At 50.2% G+C, this 15753-nt stretch overlaps 4 protein-coding genes across 4 annotated transcripts; 1 reads left to right on the top strand and 3 right to left on the bottom strand.

Moving 5' to 3' along the window:
- Nucleotides 1-12: 12 nt before the first annotated feature.
- Nucleotides 13-1626, bottom strand: LOC9657619. The gene is made up of 5 exons (XM_002980808.2): nucleotides 1510-1626; nucleotides 1182-1435; nucleotides 912-1123; nucleotides 419-680; nucleotides 13-362 (listed from the first exon to the last, which is right to left on the bottom strand). Exons 1-5 carry the CDS (start codon nucleotides 1580-1582, stop codon nucleotides 66-68), a joined length of 1098 nt encoding a protein of 365 aa, XP_002980854.2. The 5' UTR covers nucleotides 1583-1626; the 3' UTR covers nucleotides 13-65.
- On the top strand, nucleotides 1606-4131 carry LOC9657028 (actin-related protein 3). The gene is made up of 11 exons (XM_002980912.2): nucleotides 1606-1698; nucleotides 1776-2022; nucleotides 2088-2312; nucleotides 2363-2509; nucleotides 2569-2661; nucleotides 2748-2867; nucleotides 2929-3039; nucleotides 3098-3223; nucleotides 3287-3379; nucleotides 3443-3534; nucleotides 3599-4131. The coding sequence occupies exons 1-10, from the start codon at nucleotides 1652-1654 to the stop codon at nucleotides 3521-3523; spliced, it is 1290 nt and encodes a 429-aa protein (XP_002980958.1). The 5' UTR covers nucleotides 1606-1651; the 3' UTR covers nucleotides 3524-3534; nucleotides 3599-4131.
- On the bottom strand, nucleotides 4097-6266 carry LOC9657027 (two-component response regulator ORR24). Its single transcript, XM_002980807.2, has 5 exons — nucleotides 5936-6266; nucleotides 5728-5880; nucleotides 5283-5633; nucleotides 5138-5214; nucleotides 4097-5034 (listed from the first exon to the last, which is right to left on the bottom strand). The coding sequence occupies exons 1-5, from the start codon at nucleotides 6054-6056 to the stop codon at nucleotides 4324-4326; spliced, it is 1413 nt and encodes a 470-aa protein (XP_002980853.1). The 5' UTR covers nucleotides 6057-6266; the 3' UTR covers nucleotides 4097-4323.
- Nucleotides 6267-6645: 379 nt separating this feature from the next.
- Nucleotides 6646-8708, bottom strand: LOC112350177 (pentatricopeptide repeat-containing protein DOT4, chloroplastic-like). The gene is made up of 3 exons (XM_024685935.1): nucleotides 8511-8708; nucleotides 8230-8449; nucleotides 6646-8177 (listed from the first exon to the last, which is right to left on the bottom strand). The coding sequence occupies exons 1-3, from the start codon at nucleotides 8642-8644 to the stop codon at nucleotides 6762-6764; spliced, it is 1770 nt and encodes a 589-aa protein (XP_024541703.1). The 5' UTR covers nucleotides 8645-8708; the 3' UTR covers nucleotides 6646-6761.
- Nucleotides 8709-15753: the final 7045 nt, after the last annotated feature.

Below are 15753 nucleotides of genomic sequence, written 5' to 3'. Positions count from 1 at the left end.
TTTAAAAATGGATTAACTTAGTGATAACCTTGATTAACAAAGCTTGGATTAACAGTATCTTCGTCCTACGAGACGAGCGTCTCTAAGATTTGGTCTGTGAATTCTCGGAGGATATGACCTCTCTCAGGGATTTCGTGATACTCCACCCACGATTCTAGCTTCTTCACCACCATTCTTTGGAGCTCCACTGGCACCAAGAAATCCTTCTCGCCTTGCCAGACGTGGATGATCTTCTTCGTCAAGTTCTCGCCCTCGAACGGGTTCTCCAGCTCGGCCGGATCAAACGGCCACTTCCCAAACATGACGCTCGAGTCCCGGCACAGCGATTCACTCAGTCCCTGCTGCAGCGCTTCTTTCCTCTCCTGCCAAGAGGAAACTTTGTCAGAGATTTGATCCAAAGGAGGAGAGATTGACGAACTTGGGCGTCGGATTCTCTGGTTTCTTCTTGAGCTGCTCGATCAGAGGGACAGATATCGGCCTGGTTCATGTTGACGGTGCTGGACGTTGGAAGGATTTTCTGTGTGAGCCACCAGTAAACGAGCCAGGGCGCGTAGTGCGAGACACTGAGGAAGAGGCGGTCGCCCAGCGGCTGCTTGTTAAACACCGCTCGGCCCTCGGGCGTGGACACGCTCGGCCAGAAGTAGTTTACCACCGGCACGACTAGAGCCACACCGGCGAGCCTGAGAGAACAAGATCAAACCAGTGAGACAAACTTTTGTTCTCATAGAAGCAAGCAAAACAAGTCTTTGATCAATGCAGGAAAAAGGATTGAGCAGCAAAGATCGAAAACCGAGCCTGGAGACAAACACACACAAGAAAAATCCAGAAAGAAATCACGCAAAAATCACCACGAAAAGCTCACGAGCAAAAACGCAAGCTTTCCACGGAAAAGGAAAAGCGAGAAAGCGAACCTTTGTGGAATGTATTTAATGCATCCCCACGCGCCGTGAGCTCCAAGAGAGACGGACAGAACGTAGAACTTGGATCCCAGGCCGAGAGAATCGGCCAGTTCTTCCACATCGCGAGCCTCCGACTCGACGCTCCTGGCAGGATGTGGATCGCTCTGTCCATAGCCGGCCCTGTCGTAGCTCACCATGTACACTCCCAGCCTTTCAATCGTATCCTACAGTCACACATTTCGATCGATCTGTCCAGGGGAAGCAACAACAAGTAGGAATTACCGGCGATGCGCTGATGAGAGCGAGCCGGCAGCGCGTGTAGCCGTGGAGGATGACGATCTTGTGCTTGGCTTGGTCTTTTGGAACTCCAGCTTCCTTGTAGGCGAGGTAGCGGCCATCGCGCAGCTTGATCCGAGGCGCTGTCACTGGCGGGCCGCCTGGAGCTCCACAAATCTTCGGCGGAGGCGCTCGGATGGCCACTACCGCCCAGGACACGAGCACAGTCATCGTGAGCAATGCAGCCTTGGACCAGAGCCCTGGAAGGAAGAAAGAAACACACCGGATCGATCGATGCCCACCAGGAGTGAAGATATTTCGATCAAGATCTTACGCGAGATCGACGCTGCTGCCGCGGAATCGTTGCGCGTGAAAGCTCGCGCCTTGGACGCTGATACCCTGGCCATTGAATCCCAAATGGCACGAGATAGAAGAAAACCCTACATTAGGGTTCTTGGTGGTGTGGTTAGCTCGCGATGGATGCCACGGGCCGGCCGGCGGTCGTGATCGACAATGGCACCGGGTAAGAACGATCGATCTAGAGCGCTGCCTGCATTCTTCCTTCTGCGATTCAGATCATCGAAATTTCATCCTTGGCAGCTACTCCAAGATTGGATTCGCAGGGAATGTGGAGCCGTCCTTCATAATCCCCACGGTCGTGGCGATCAACGAGTCCTGCCTCGCCGCTTCCTCTCCTGCCGCGCTCTCTCCACAGGGCAAGGGCGGATGGCTCGCGCGCCACAATGCTGGTGTCATGGCCGATCTCGACTTCTTCATCGGCGACGAAGCTCTGGCGCGGACTCACGGGCCTGCGTACACGCTCACGTATCCGATCCGTCACGGCCAGGTCCTGCTTGCGATCCTTCTCTACCTCTCTCTTCTCTCGTGATTCATGGTTTCTTCTTCGTCCAGGTGGACAACTGGGACGCCATGGAGAGGTTTTGGCAGCAGTGTATCTTCAACTACCTGCGGTGTGATCCCGAGGATCACTACTTCCTCTTGACGGAGAGCCCTCTCACGGCGCCAGAGAATCGAGAGTACACTGCCGAGATCATGTTTGAGACTTTCAATGTTTCGGGCCTCTACATTGCTGTGCAAGCTGTTCTAGCTCTCGCTGCTGGCTACACAACTTCCAAGGTTCTTGGAGATCTTCTTTTTGTTTGTAGCTCACTCTTCTCTGTCTCCAGTGTGAGATGACCGGGGTTGTGGTCGATGCCGGCGATGGAGTCACGCATGTCGTGCCTGTTGCCGAGGGATACGTGATGGGCAGCAGCATCAAATCCATCCCAGTAGCCGGTCGAGACATCACGTCCTTTGTGCAGCAGCTCATGCGAGTACGTATATGCCTGCGCTTCGTTTTCTCGCTGACAAGGATGCATGGACCGATTTCCAGGAGCGAGGCGAGCCTGTTCCTCCCGAAGACTCGTTTGATGTTGCCAGGAGAGTGAAGGAATCTTACGGGTACACATGTGCTGACATTGTCAAGGTAGTGCGAAAGATGTTTTTCTTTCTCCTTTGCTTTCCTGCTTGCTCATGCATTGAACTTCATTCAGCATACGTTCGCAATTGCAGGAGTTTAATAAGCACGACAGGGAGCCGTCCAAGTACATGAAGCAATGGACTGGCACGAATTCAAAGACCGGGCAAGCTTACAGTTGCGATATTGGTTACGAGCGTTTTCTCGCTGCTGAGGTAAAGCCTTCGGCTTTTTCTTGCGTGTGCTAATTTGCTTTCGCTTATTTACTTGCTGCAGTCATTCTTTGCTCCTGAAATATGCAGTAGCGACTTTTCCACTCCTCTCCCTGAGGTTGTTGACAAGTGCATTCAGTCCGCCCCGATTGACACCCGCCGAGCGCTTTACAAAGTAAAACTAAACACGCTCCCTGTGCTCCTCTTCTAACACACTCTAAAACTGTCAACAGAACATTGTTCTCTCGGGAGGTTCCACGCTTTTCAAAGACTTCCAACGGAGACTTCAGCGTGATATCAAGAAAATTGTCGACTCCCGAACCACGGCAACCGCAGCAAAATACGGTGGGGATGTCAAGGTGTGTGTTTTCTTTTTCTTTTCTTAGTCGTGCTGTGATCTTGACGCTATGGAGACCTTCCAGCCTGTAGAAGTGAACGTGGTTGGCCATCCAATGCAGCGATTCGCCGTCTGGTTTGGCGGTTCGGTCTTAGCTTCGGCTTCAGAGTTCTACACGGTATGTGCATTTCAACTTTGATCTCTTCTCCATCTCACTCGCTTGGTGCTGGCATCACCTCAGGCATGCCACACAAAAGCGGAGTATGAAGAGTATGGACCCACTATATGCCGCACCAATCCGGTGTTCAAGGGAATGTTTTAAAGGCAGACAAGGTATTTGCTGTTTTTCGTTAAAGGTTTTCGTATTTCTACCTTGATACATATATCGATATGTAAGGATGGAAGCTCTGATGGAGGTGATGACGCCAGATCAATTCATGGAGATGAAATTTACTGAAAAGATGGATGGAGTGGAAGGCTGGCAGGGAGATGGTGGGTGATGCCAGAACTGTGACGAGTTGCCAACGAAGACATGGGTGCGATGGAGAGCGAGCAAAGGTTTCCTTGAAGCTGCTAGCAGGTCCCGGCTCCGAGCATGGCTTCCTCGGTGAAATCGAAGAGAGGTTTCGGCGGAGCAAGTGCTAGCCAGACGGGCTAGAGTTTCGTCAAGGCGCGTTTCATCTCTTCGAAGGGAGCGTTTACGCCATGGGTGTGAGGAAAGTGGATCAATCCGAGGTGACTTTGGAGTTGCTAAGCTGTGCGCAGGGATCCCAAAGTTGGCAAAGGGTTTGGAAAGGTGGCAAGTTTTTCTACATGTAGGAGAAGAAGTGGCACTTTGGTCGAACGTTTTGGATTTTGTATCGTCTCCCTTTGGCCCGTTTGAAACAGTCCTGGATGAAAGTCGGATGACAAGAATTTTATATTCTGAGATTTTTGGCTCATCTTTGTCTCTTGCATCTTATAAACGCAAATAGTGTAGAGACTAGCTTTTGTTTTTCTTTCTTGAGGATGAGGATGAGATGGATGATGCGAGGCTTTAGGAGCATCACAAGCTTCTAACCAGCTTCATCATTTACCAGATTGGTAGAGAGAGCGTACCTTTTTCTCCTCTTAGCTTTGCTGTTAGAAATCTATCGACCAGTTCTCCTGCTGTTGTAAGGATGGAAATGGTGGCGGTGGCAATGGTGGAATGAAGTAATTGGACCCCTCGGGGAGGCAAAAGTCGTCCAGCTCTACGCTCGAATCCTCTGTGATCCTGTTTAGTCCCTGTGGCTGCTGGTTCGATGGTGCTGCAGCCTTGAACGATGCAAGATCCGGCAAATCCATTTGCTCCTCCACCGAGCTACTAAAGCTCGACTCTCCTCCAGACCGCTGCTCCTCCTTGATCGCCGCTGCATTCGCCGTTGGAGCTACACTCCAAGCGCTTCCCCACTCGTCTTGCATCTTCAAATTTCCCAGCTCGATCGATGCTGTTCGTTGCAAAGCTCCTCCACCTCCACCGCTTTGGTTCCGATCAAACGCAACCTGCCTCATCTTGAGAGCTCGAGGACCTTTCAAAACCTGTGCTCCACCACTGCCTCCGCCACCACCACCACGAATCGATGACTGGAGCTGCTTGAGAGCTGTCAAAGTCCCGGGATCAAGTTGCTCCACGCCTTTCCCGAACACACCACCGGCACACGAGGTTGTCCGAGCGATGGAGCTCTTGGATGATCCAGCCGGGCGGACGAACATCGAGCCACCAAAGCTACCACTCTCGTCAGCCTGGAACGAAGCAATCGGATGAGGTTCCATGTCCACCCCGCTCAAGCGCTTGAGTCCCAGGCGATATTTCTACACACCACCACCACCACCACCACCACCAAAAACCGGTTAGTCATATTAGCTGTGCCGAGAAAGCCAAAACAAAACTTACAAATCATAGGCAATATATCACCTGCAAATGACTTGCGACATTCTCCCTCGTGAGTCCTTGGACACTCATAATCTCCAGAATCCTCTTTGGCACCGCTTCTGCTTCCACAAAGATTTCGATCAAGCATAGCTTCTTCTACTGAAGAAAGAGATACAAGGCAACTTACTTTCAACGCCCAGCTGATTCACTGCCTTGACGAACAGCCTGTGGAGATCCCCGGACCAGACAACTCGAGCTTTCTTGAGGCCGGACATGTCTTCTATCGGGTCATCACCACCCGAACTATCGGCATCCTTGTCTTTCCTCTTCTTGGACGTGTACTCCGGGAACTTCTCGCTGCTATCGTCCCATTCTCCGGACGATTCCTCCTTGGCAGCCTCTTTGGCTCCACGCTTTCGCACTACGTGCTGCCAGATGTTCCGGAGCTCTTCGATGCGCACGGGCTTGAGGAGATAGTCGCAAGCGCCGTGCGTGATCCCTTCCATCACCACGCTCGTCTCTCCATTGCCAGACATCACTATCCAACAAAGATAACACTTTTAGCCATCCAAGTAGTAGAAAAAAGAAAAACCCAAGTGAGAGAGAGAGAGAGAGAGAGTATGATCGCTTACTTATGACTGGAAGATCCATTTCCAAGCCAATGAGCTCCAAGAGCTTGAATCCATCCATGTCTGGCATGTAGACATCGCTGATGACGAGGTCAAATTGAAATTTCTTCTCGCGTAGCAGCTGCAGCGCTTCCACGGCCCTGCTACACGCAGTCACTGGCAGACAAAGAACATCAATTCCCCAGTAAATTCCTCTCGCCCAAAAACTTACCGTGATATTTACACTGTAGGAGCATCTTCTTGAGGAGGAGCAAGCACAATGGATCATCGTCCACAACTAGCACGCGCATTCCTATAGGAAAACCCTCTCCATCCGTCGTATCGTCGCTCATCGTTTCGGCCCCGGCGACTAGGGATTCCTACCGATTCTAGCCAAATCAAACCCTCCCCCGGCCAAGATCACCTCCAATCCCCTCCCCGGCACCGCGGGAATTCACATCCCCGTGCTGCCAATGGAGTAGAATCCCACACCATCGCCACGCGCGCCCCTAGCCAAAAGCAAAGGAAGAAGAAAGAGGAGAAAAGAGCTCATAGCAAAAGGGAAAGGGAGTCGTCGGATAGGCTACACGTGGTGAATATTCCGGGGATATTCTTGTCCGGGGTATATTCCGCTTGACAAACGCCCGAGGTGACAATTTGTCAACGATGGTGTTCTTCACGTACGGCAAGTTGACACTGCATGCCAAGAGATTCCCGTGAAAGACTGGGACTTTAAACACACACACACACACACACACACACACAAAGAGAAGTTCCTTTCTCTTCTTTAATTGGTGAAGATCTACTCCCACTCTCGGATATAAAACTTCGATCTTCCATCCTCTCATCCCGTACGGATGAGACACTCACAAGTTGTATAGAACTTCGTTCTTCCAAGTACAGGAACAAGAATGTTCTCTCCGCCTCGTACGGAAGACAGTGTGACAATAAGATTGTGTGGCCCATTCTTTGTCTTGTCGTACATAGTTCTTTACTTTATCTTTAGAGCTTCTCTCGAGGTTTTCCTCGATCAATCACCAAAACTTTAGTAGAAAACCTTAGCTCTCGAGGTTCTGATCTCCTCCGTAGATGGTAGCCATGAGGACGTACGGCGAAGCGCTCTTGCCGTCCACCTCCATGATCTTCCCAAACGCGAGCTTCGCCACCTCCACATTCTTCCACTTCTTACACGCCGCCAAGACGCTCGTCCACACCGCCGCATCCGCTCGCCCCGGCATGCTCTCGATCATCTCCACCGCCTCGCGGAGCCGATTGTCACGTCCCAGCATGTCGATCACGCAAGTGTAGTGAGCGATCCCGGGAGCAATCGACGAGCTCGCCACCATCGCCTCGAAAATCTTCGTGCCTCGGTCCACGAGCCCGGCATGGCTGCAAGCCGCCAGGACCGGCAGGAAAGTCGCGGCGTCGGGATCCAATCCTTCCTTCTGGAGCTCGCGGAAGAGCTCGAAAACTCGCGCTGGATCGCCGTGGCGGCTGTATCCACTGACGAGAGCGTTCCAGTGAGGAAGAGCTGGAGAAGTGGTTGAGTCGAAGACGTGGTGCGCGACGACCATGCTGCTGCCACACTTGCCGTAGAAATCGATCAGGGAGCTCGCCACCGCAGCGTCACTCTGGAATCCATCCCGGCAGGCCAGAGCGTGGAGTTTTCTCCCAGAGTCGAGGCTGGCGAGGCCGCTGGAAGCCATGAGAGCCGCGACGATGGTGAGCGGCGAAGAAGAAACTCCTCCTCCTCCAAGAGCCAGCATCTCCTCCAGGAGATCTAGTGCTTGTTGGTGCTGCTCGTTTTCCACGAATCCCAGCATCATCGCGTGCCAGGACACGGGCGTGCGCTGCTGCTGCCCGATCGAGTTGAAGACCAGCTTCGCATCGCTCAATCCTCCACACTTAGCGTACATGTCGATCAAGGTGTTGGCGACGAAGATATCTGTGTCGTGTCCCAGCTCCATCGCTCGGCGATGGATCCTCCTCCCTCTTTCCAAACACTGTTGGAGCTTGGACGAAGATCCACACTTTCCACCATCGCCATCTTTGGAAGCCAAGCTGGTGCAAGCCGAGAGAGCAACCCTGAAAGTTCTGGCGTTTGGAAGAACGCTGCTGCTTGCCACCATGGATTCGAAGAGCTCGAGAGCTAGCTCCGGCTCGCCATTCTCGGAGAGTCCCAGCAGCAGCGACGTCCAGCAAACGACGTTGTGAATCGCCATCCTGTCAAATACCGCTCGAGCGTCGGCGAGGCTTCCACAGCTCGAATACATGTCTACCAGCGTGCTCGCGACGAACAAGTCGGAGGTATCCAGTCCCAGCTTCGCCGCCTCACGGTGGATCGCCATTCCTTTCTCCAGTGACACCAGCTTTAGACCCGGATCGTCGACTTGTTGGCCGATGCTCGAGCAGGCCATGAGCGCCCCCACCAAAGTCCGAGGATTCGGCGACCACGAACGCTTTCCATCATCACCCTGCGAGAATAAAATGGATAGAGCGAGCTCGGCTTGATCGTTTTCCACGTACCCGAGCAAAAGAGAGTTGAGCACGACCATGTTGTGGCAAGGCATTCGCTCGAAAACTCGTCGAGCATCCTCCATGCTTCCACACCTCGCGAACGCGTCCACCAGCGCGCCCGCGAAGAAGATCTCTTGCTCCACTCCGTGTTCCCGAGCCAGGCAGTGGATCGTCCTCGCTCTCTCCAAACTCGAGAGCTTCAGTCTTCCATCCACGCCTTGCTCCTTTCCTGCGAGACCAGCACAAGCCATGAGCACCGCCACAAAAGTATGAGCGTTTGGATCACACACCTCGAGCATCGAGTGGAAAAACTCCAGCGCAAGCTCCAGATCACGATCGTCGCTGCTCTCAGCGTATCCCAGCAGCAAGCTCGTCCATGCCACCACGTCGTGGCGATCCATCCTATCGAAGACAATGCGCGCATCGAGCGAGCTTCCACTCTTCACGTACATGTCAATGAGAGCACTCCCAACGAAGATTTCCGTGGAGTCGAGCTTGCTGCTGGCTGCCAGGGAGTGGATCGCCATCCCTTTCTCCAGGCAAGAAATCACGGAGCTTCCATCTTTGCTTGCCGCCGCCAGCTTGGAGCACGCGGTGAGAAGAGCCACCAAGATCCTGGAGTCGCCAGCGAGCTTCTCGGCCAGGATGCGAGGGAGGAGATCGAGGGCCTGCTCGAAATCCTCGTTGATCACGTAGCCAGTGACGAGAGCCGTCCAGGCGATGGCGTCGCGGCGGATCATCTGGTCGAAGACGCGGCGGGAGCTCTCCATGCTGCCGCAGCGGGCGTACATTGTGGCGATGGCGGTGGCGACGAAGATCTCGTGCTGGAGATGGCGCTGGATGGCATCGAAGTGGAGCTTCTTGGCCGTGTCCATGTCGCGGCAGGAGCCACACGCCCTGAAAGCGTCCAGCAAGCTCCACAGCGATGGCGAGGAAGGAGATTCAGGAGATTTCTCATCGCTCTCTTGCTCCGGCGCTCGAAATGGAGATGGGAGTGGGTGATTTCTTCTTCGCCCTGCCCTGAGAGAGAAGCACTTACGTGATCGTGGACGAGAGGAAGCCAGTAACACCATCAATCATCTTGCGCATTCTCCAAGAACCCTAAAATCCTCTACGAGTGAAAAAAAAGAGAACTTGATGGAACTATCAACTTTAGAACAAAAGGAGATCTTCAAAGCAATTGCTGGAGCGCTTGGAGCTCCTCCATCTCGATCGATCTCGCAGCACTATCGCCCTTCCATTCCTCCACCACAATCTCGTAAACTCGCCGCTGCTGCCGAGGATTCCCAATCACCCGGCGAGCATCGAATTCGCGACAGAGCTTGAGCTTCTTGGACGCCGGCTCCAACTTGTCCACCACGTCGCCCAAGATCGGCTCCTTGGACACATACTCCATCCTCGCCTCCACAAGCTTCCTCGTCGCCCTCTTCACGCCATCGCCAAGCTTCATGGCCTCATCCACCAGCCCCTCCTCTCTCGCCAGCATCCTCCTCAAGAGGTTCGCCCTCTTGCTCACGCACTCCACCATCGCTCCAAGCAGCTCCTCCTCCTCCAGCCACAGCAAGAGCTCGAAAAACTTCTTCTGGTCCTTCCAAGTCTTGAAAAAATCCTGGTAGTTACAGAATCGATCCTTCTTTGTGCCGCTGGAGGTGCCACCGTGGTATTCAGTCCAGGTACTCGTCTCCGCTAGATCAGCCACGCTCACCAGCTGATCCACGCAAAGCTTGACCAGCACCTTCTTGGCCGCCTCGTTGTTCTTCAAGCCAACCAAGCCCGCAGCCTTTTCCATGGTAATGATCGCAACACAACGCTCGCTCTCCCCCAAGAGGAAGCGTGACTTGTCCAGTATGAGCTCGGGCTTGTTTAACAGCAGCATAACCACGATCCAGTGCTCTTGTAGATTGGTCATTCCCGGACCACTTTTTTCCGTGAACTTCCGTGCAGCACAGTCGCAAGGAAAGGGCCTGGCAGCGAAACCCAGCGCTTCATTGTGATGTCCCAGCGATTCTAGCTCCAGCATAAACTCCACCATGTCGCGCACGTACGCCTCACACAGCTCTCCCGAGCTCTTGCCTTTCAAACTGGACCCGGAACTATGACGACTATAGCCATAGCCATAGAAACGGTGTGGCTTCTTCTCCTCCTCTTCCTCCGCCAACTTTCTATCCTCCGCCATCTTCTTCCTTTCATCCCAGGCTCTCTCCACTTCGGCGCTGCGGCTCGAGAAAGAACGCATCACTTTGGCCAGCGTTCTGCCGTCCAGCCTCTGGAGGGTTAGCTTGCCGAGAATCTGCGAGGCCTCCTCCTGGAGCCCAGCTTCGAGGCAAAACTCGACCAAGAGCGTGATCCCATCATCTTCTCTTTTCGTGAAGCCGCCCTGGAACTCGGCCGGGAGCTCGGTGGAGTTTGCGATGAGCTTGGCACACAGTAGCTTTGCAGCTCCAATGGCCCCGTCCTGATACCCGACCTGGTCCCGCAGCCGCGAAGGAAAGCCTCCCAGCTTCATCACAGCGGCATGCCACGCAGGAGCTTCACCACTTTCGTCTTGCCATAGAAAGGATACTTGTTTCTTAGGTGGAGTCTTCTCCACGCACTTTATGACTCCAGCAACGACCTCCTTGCAAACCTCCCAGCCGTAAGCTTGCACGGCATTGGCGAATTCCCTGATTTCTATCAGCTCCACATTCCAGCTCCTCATGATCGACAGCGCCTCGTCGCTAAGCCCAGACTTGATGCAAACTTCGAGCAGCATTGCCGGACCTTGGAGGAGCTCTTCTCGCTCGTTGTAATAGCTCCTTTCGAGAAGCGGAGCCAGCGAATCAAACCGGTGTGTCAAAGACGTGACTATCTCCTGTAAGTATGCCCTCGACAGTGATCCAGGAGCTGCAAAGTCACCGCCATTTTCTCTCATCCAGTCCAGCACCCAAGTTATGTCCTTTACCGACGAGCAGATCGTTCTCATCAGGCCGCCCTTGGGCCAAACCACGAGAACTGCTACGTGATAGAAGTACTGATCAGTTCCACCTTCGTTGCCAGCCATCATCCCGGTTCCTTGGAACTCGTCCTCGAGGAAATCAAACAAGTCAGCGTCGTCATCGTCGCCATAATTGGTAGCTGTCTTGAGAACTTCTTGCTTGATGTCTATGTTCCACTTCATAAACTTTGCTGGCTGGTCGTCCGCTCTGATCCAATTGTCAATCACGTACTCGACCTCGGAATCGTCTGTCACGGTCTTGTGCTTGGTGAGCATGCAGAGATGGAGCTCCAGAAACTCGCAAGCTCTCACGAGAGCGGCCACCACGCGGTCGTGACCCTTTAGCCCCGCAAAAGAGAGGCTCGTCTTCGAGTACTTGTGCCAAAGGAATCGCCAGGAGCTTACGACCCTTCCTGTCACTCTTGCCGACGTCTTGATGGTCTTCGTCATCATCAGCTTTCATTGTTATCATCATCTATATCATCACCTTCTGCTTGATCTGCTTGATCATCACCAGTGCCAGCAGCCCATTGCTGGAAGAGAGCTCTCACTCGGGGAAGAGCCGAGACGAACGACGGGACGTTCTCCGCGGGTATAAACTCCACGTTGCTTCTCACCAGGCTAAAAACCAGGCACAACCTCGACCCGCTCGTCACTTCCTTGAGCTGATGCTCGCAGTCGCAAAAGAAGATCGTCGAGAAGTAGTGGCTGGAGCTCCCGTCCGAGAAATCAAACTCGCAGCACTGCCGTCCCTGGCGGACCGCGAGAGCCCCGCCGCTGTGTCCCGTGCTCGTCGGAAGTTGCAAGATCATCGTCGCAAACATGCCATCTTGTCCCTGTGGAACTTGAAGTGGCCGCCAGCCTCGTAGAGCAGCAGCTTGTAGAGCTTGACGTCGAGCCCCAGAGCAGTCGAATCCAACCCCATGACGGAGAGTCCATGCGCGGCCAAGTCGTGAGCCACGGACGAGAAGAAGTTTGGAACCTCGGGGCAAGAGACCCTCTCGGGATTGATCTGCCAAGCTCGCCTCACATCCGTGTCGACGAGAGTTCTCTCCCCAAGGCCGTATGGAGCTTGCTGGCACACGGACTTGATTGGAAGATCGATCTTCTCAGCACCTTCCACCAGTTGCGACACATCCGAAACTTTGCTACATCGATCTCACCTCCGGTGGCGAAGACCTCGCGGTCGCACCACAGCGCCTTGTTGAGCTGCGCCATCGCCATTCTCTTCTCTTGGACCTAGACATGTTATAAGGATGGAAATCTTGCTCAAAATTTAGGGCTCCCACACTGAAACCCAAACCTCGTCATCTTCTTCAGCTTCATTGAATCATCACAGCGGCATGCCACGCAGGAGCTTCACCACCTTCGTCTTGCCTTAGAAAGGATTCTTGTTTCTTAGGTGGACCTGGTAGAAGTGGTGACAAACAGGTTATTGCCGTGGGCTACGTTCCTGTGGCCTCATGCTCCTGCGGCCTCGTGTGTGGCATTCATGGAGGAGACATAAACGACTACGTGCCAGATTGGCCACGCGTCTGCAATCCTCGCACGGGTTTCCACCGTGAGCTACCCACTGACCTTAACAACACTCCTGATTCAGCGCACACCTATGGTCAGATCAAGTTGGAAATGAGCGGCAACCATATCAGTTCAGCCTTCACCTGCTTTGCACACAATCAAGTGATATGTACACCGTTTATACTTGGCACTCGAGCGGCCACACCACCTCTAGTATACTCAGTCAGTCGACTGGCCTCTTCAACTTAGCAATCTGCTAGTGATGCACACACTAACATGCTTGACTCTGGAGAGGCCCGAAGCTCTCAATCTCAAACATCATAATTGGCTGGAACTTACAATAAGTGTGCACTGCCTCAAGCTTGCATCTACATCCCATAGAACCTTGTCACAAGGGCTGCTGGGTAAGCTCATGATCATGGGGCCACATTGCAATACATCTAAGTCAGTTCCCTTCAAGCAAGTAAAAAATTGTTATATAAGTATACTGTGACGTCACCCTAAGACTGTCAAATGTAAGCTTGCCCACTAATCAAGTGGTGGCTTCTTGTTCGGCCATTGTGGGGTAGAAAAATGACATGGCAAATAAGCTTCAAGGAAAACTCAATGCCACTTCCACTAGCAAAAGTGTTAAATGAAAAAAGTGTGTGGTGGAAGCATTGTCTCTGGCTGCCATGGAAAAGGTTACAATTGGAGTACCTGTTAGAGGGTCAAGATATAGTAGGATATCCTTCCATGGATGATGTTTTCAAGCAGTCAGTGATGGTTAGTGTTGTGGCTGATAAGGCCCTTGAGAACCTTATCTTTAGGCCAAAGCGTCCACCATATGGCGAAAAGAGCAGCATTAGATTCAGTCTTAGGAGGAGACTTTGGCTTCTTGTTTCAAATAGAGAAAGCTGTAGACAGATCACAGTTGGCGGCAGAAAAGAGAAGCCATCCAAGAATCAGATATCTCTTTGATTTATTTGTTTCCCTATGTCATGTGCTCATTAGGACAAATCAGGGCATCACTCAAAACTTTCCTTGAGAAGCCAGATATATTTTTCCAATTCATAAGTCCCTGGATGAGGTTTGTGGTTTTAGGAAAAGTTGTGACTCTTGCTTCTCAATGTCTTAAGCCAATCTTTTGTTTCTCAATGCTATGCAATATGATAGGGAGACAATTGAAAACATAATTGGTTTTTGTGACTTGTCAGATTGAGCTGTAGAAGGACTTCAGCAAGGAGAACTATGAGTGTACATGTGTGTATCTTGTAATGGTGCAGGATGCATGGGAGTGTGCATGACATTGTGGACTTTTTCCTTTGTCCACAGCATATATGGTTTTTATTTTTCTATATGGTTTTTCACAAAACTCTCACAAAAATTGAATAAAACGAAATACGTGAATATTCTTTTTCAACCATGTGAGGTTGCAAGATTTCCCTTGCAAGAGTACATTGATTTGGGATCAAAGTTTTATAATTACTAGAGTTTACATATATGTGTTCTGACATAATACTCTCCAAAGTATAATTATGAAACCGAACTGAATCAAGTTATCAATATACATAACATTTGATTCTATGAATCCTATTATGCAACTATAAATCAGTTTGTAGATAACATATGATTCACTAAAGTATTATTCTAAAACTATGTTCTCTAAAACTAGATTATAATCTAGTTTTTAATATAGATGATATATTTAATAAAAAATTGGAACACAATATGGTCTTTAATATCTCAAGCACAATTTTAAAACTAGGACACGATCTGATTTCTAATATAGATAATGTTATGGCTCATTATAATTCTTTTAAGCACTGTTCTAAAGTTGGAACATAGTATAATTTTTAATAAAGATAATGTTGTAGTCCATGATTTCAATAGAGATAATGGTATGGTTTACATTAGCTTTACTCGGCCATGGCAGCTTTATGAGGGGGCATGGCAGTGGCTAGTGTCATGGGACTTTTTTTCTGCTTAGCCATGGTGTTCACATTTGCATAATAACTTTATGGTGAGTAAAATGTATTTTTTCTCTAATGAAACTCCTAAACTTGTTTTCTAGATCTTGCTTGGCCAATGCCACACATTCATGGAGGGAATGGTATGGCCATAGGGGCAAGGCTACTCAGCCATGGCAGCCGTGGTATGGATAGTGATAATGTTGCCAATGAAGCACTGTCACTATAATATTGCTATAGGATACATAAGTTATTTATTATTTTTCTTTCCTGTTTTTCATGTATAGCGAAGACAATACAATCTGAAGTGTGGCACAACACAACCTTTAAAAAATATAGTGCTCTTGTCATTCATAGGCTCAAGGGGTGGAATGTTAGTGCCAGAGGCCAACAATTGTAGCACTATGGCCGTTATACAACATTTTTGTTTTATTACATTCTTTTATTCAGTTTCTCCATGTTGATTCTATTACATAAGCTTAGGTGTAATCAAATTTTTTTTCCAAACAACATAAAACAAAGAAGAGTGAAGTAGAACCATATTAAAGTTTGTTTTCCTCATTCCTTTTCGTAGATCAACAGATAAGTTAAGCTAATATATTTCATTGATAGGCATAATTTTCTACACATTCGATAGGAAACCATTAAGTCCAACATAAAGTTTATTGTAATCTTTTGTTTATTATTTTTAATCTATAATTCTTTGTTTGATTTGGAGGCCACATAATGATGCAATGACCTCTGAGAAGATTGATAGCATCTTCTTCTTTAGGAGTGAGTGATGTAATAATATCTTTAAGAAATAGATATTATTATTCAAAATTATAATAAGCTATTTTACTTACAGAATCTAAAAATTATACTCAAAATTACCATATAAGCCACACTAGAAACCACTTTTAATGTGATTCCAAACTAGCACATGAACTATGCAAGAAACTAGTTGTTCTTGTTGAGGTAATTGGAACATGACTCATTGCAAAAACTATTCATATAATTATAAATGGGGCATAATGACCACCTTATTTTTCAACTAATTTCAAATAATTGACAAGTATGCTGTGGTCCAAAGCTGGTAGACTTAGAGTAGCA

Source organism: Selaginella moellendorffii, unplaced genomic scaffold (assembly GCF_000143415.4).
Source record: "Selaginella moellendorffii unplaced genomic scaffold, v1.0 SELMOscaffold_46, whole genome shotgun sequence".
Taxonomy (NCBI): Eukaryota; Viridiplantae; Streptophyta; class Lycopodiopsida; order Selaginellales; family Selaginellaceae; genus Selaginella; species Selaginella moellendorffii.
This window is presented reverse-complemented; position numbering and strand designations above follow the sequence as displayed.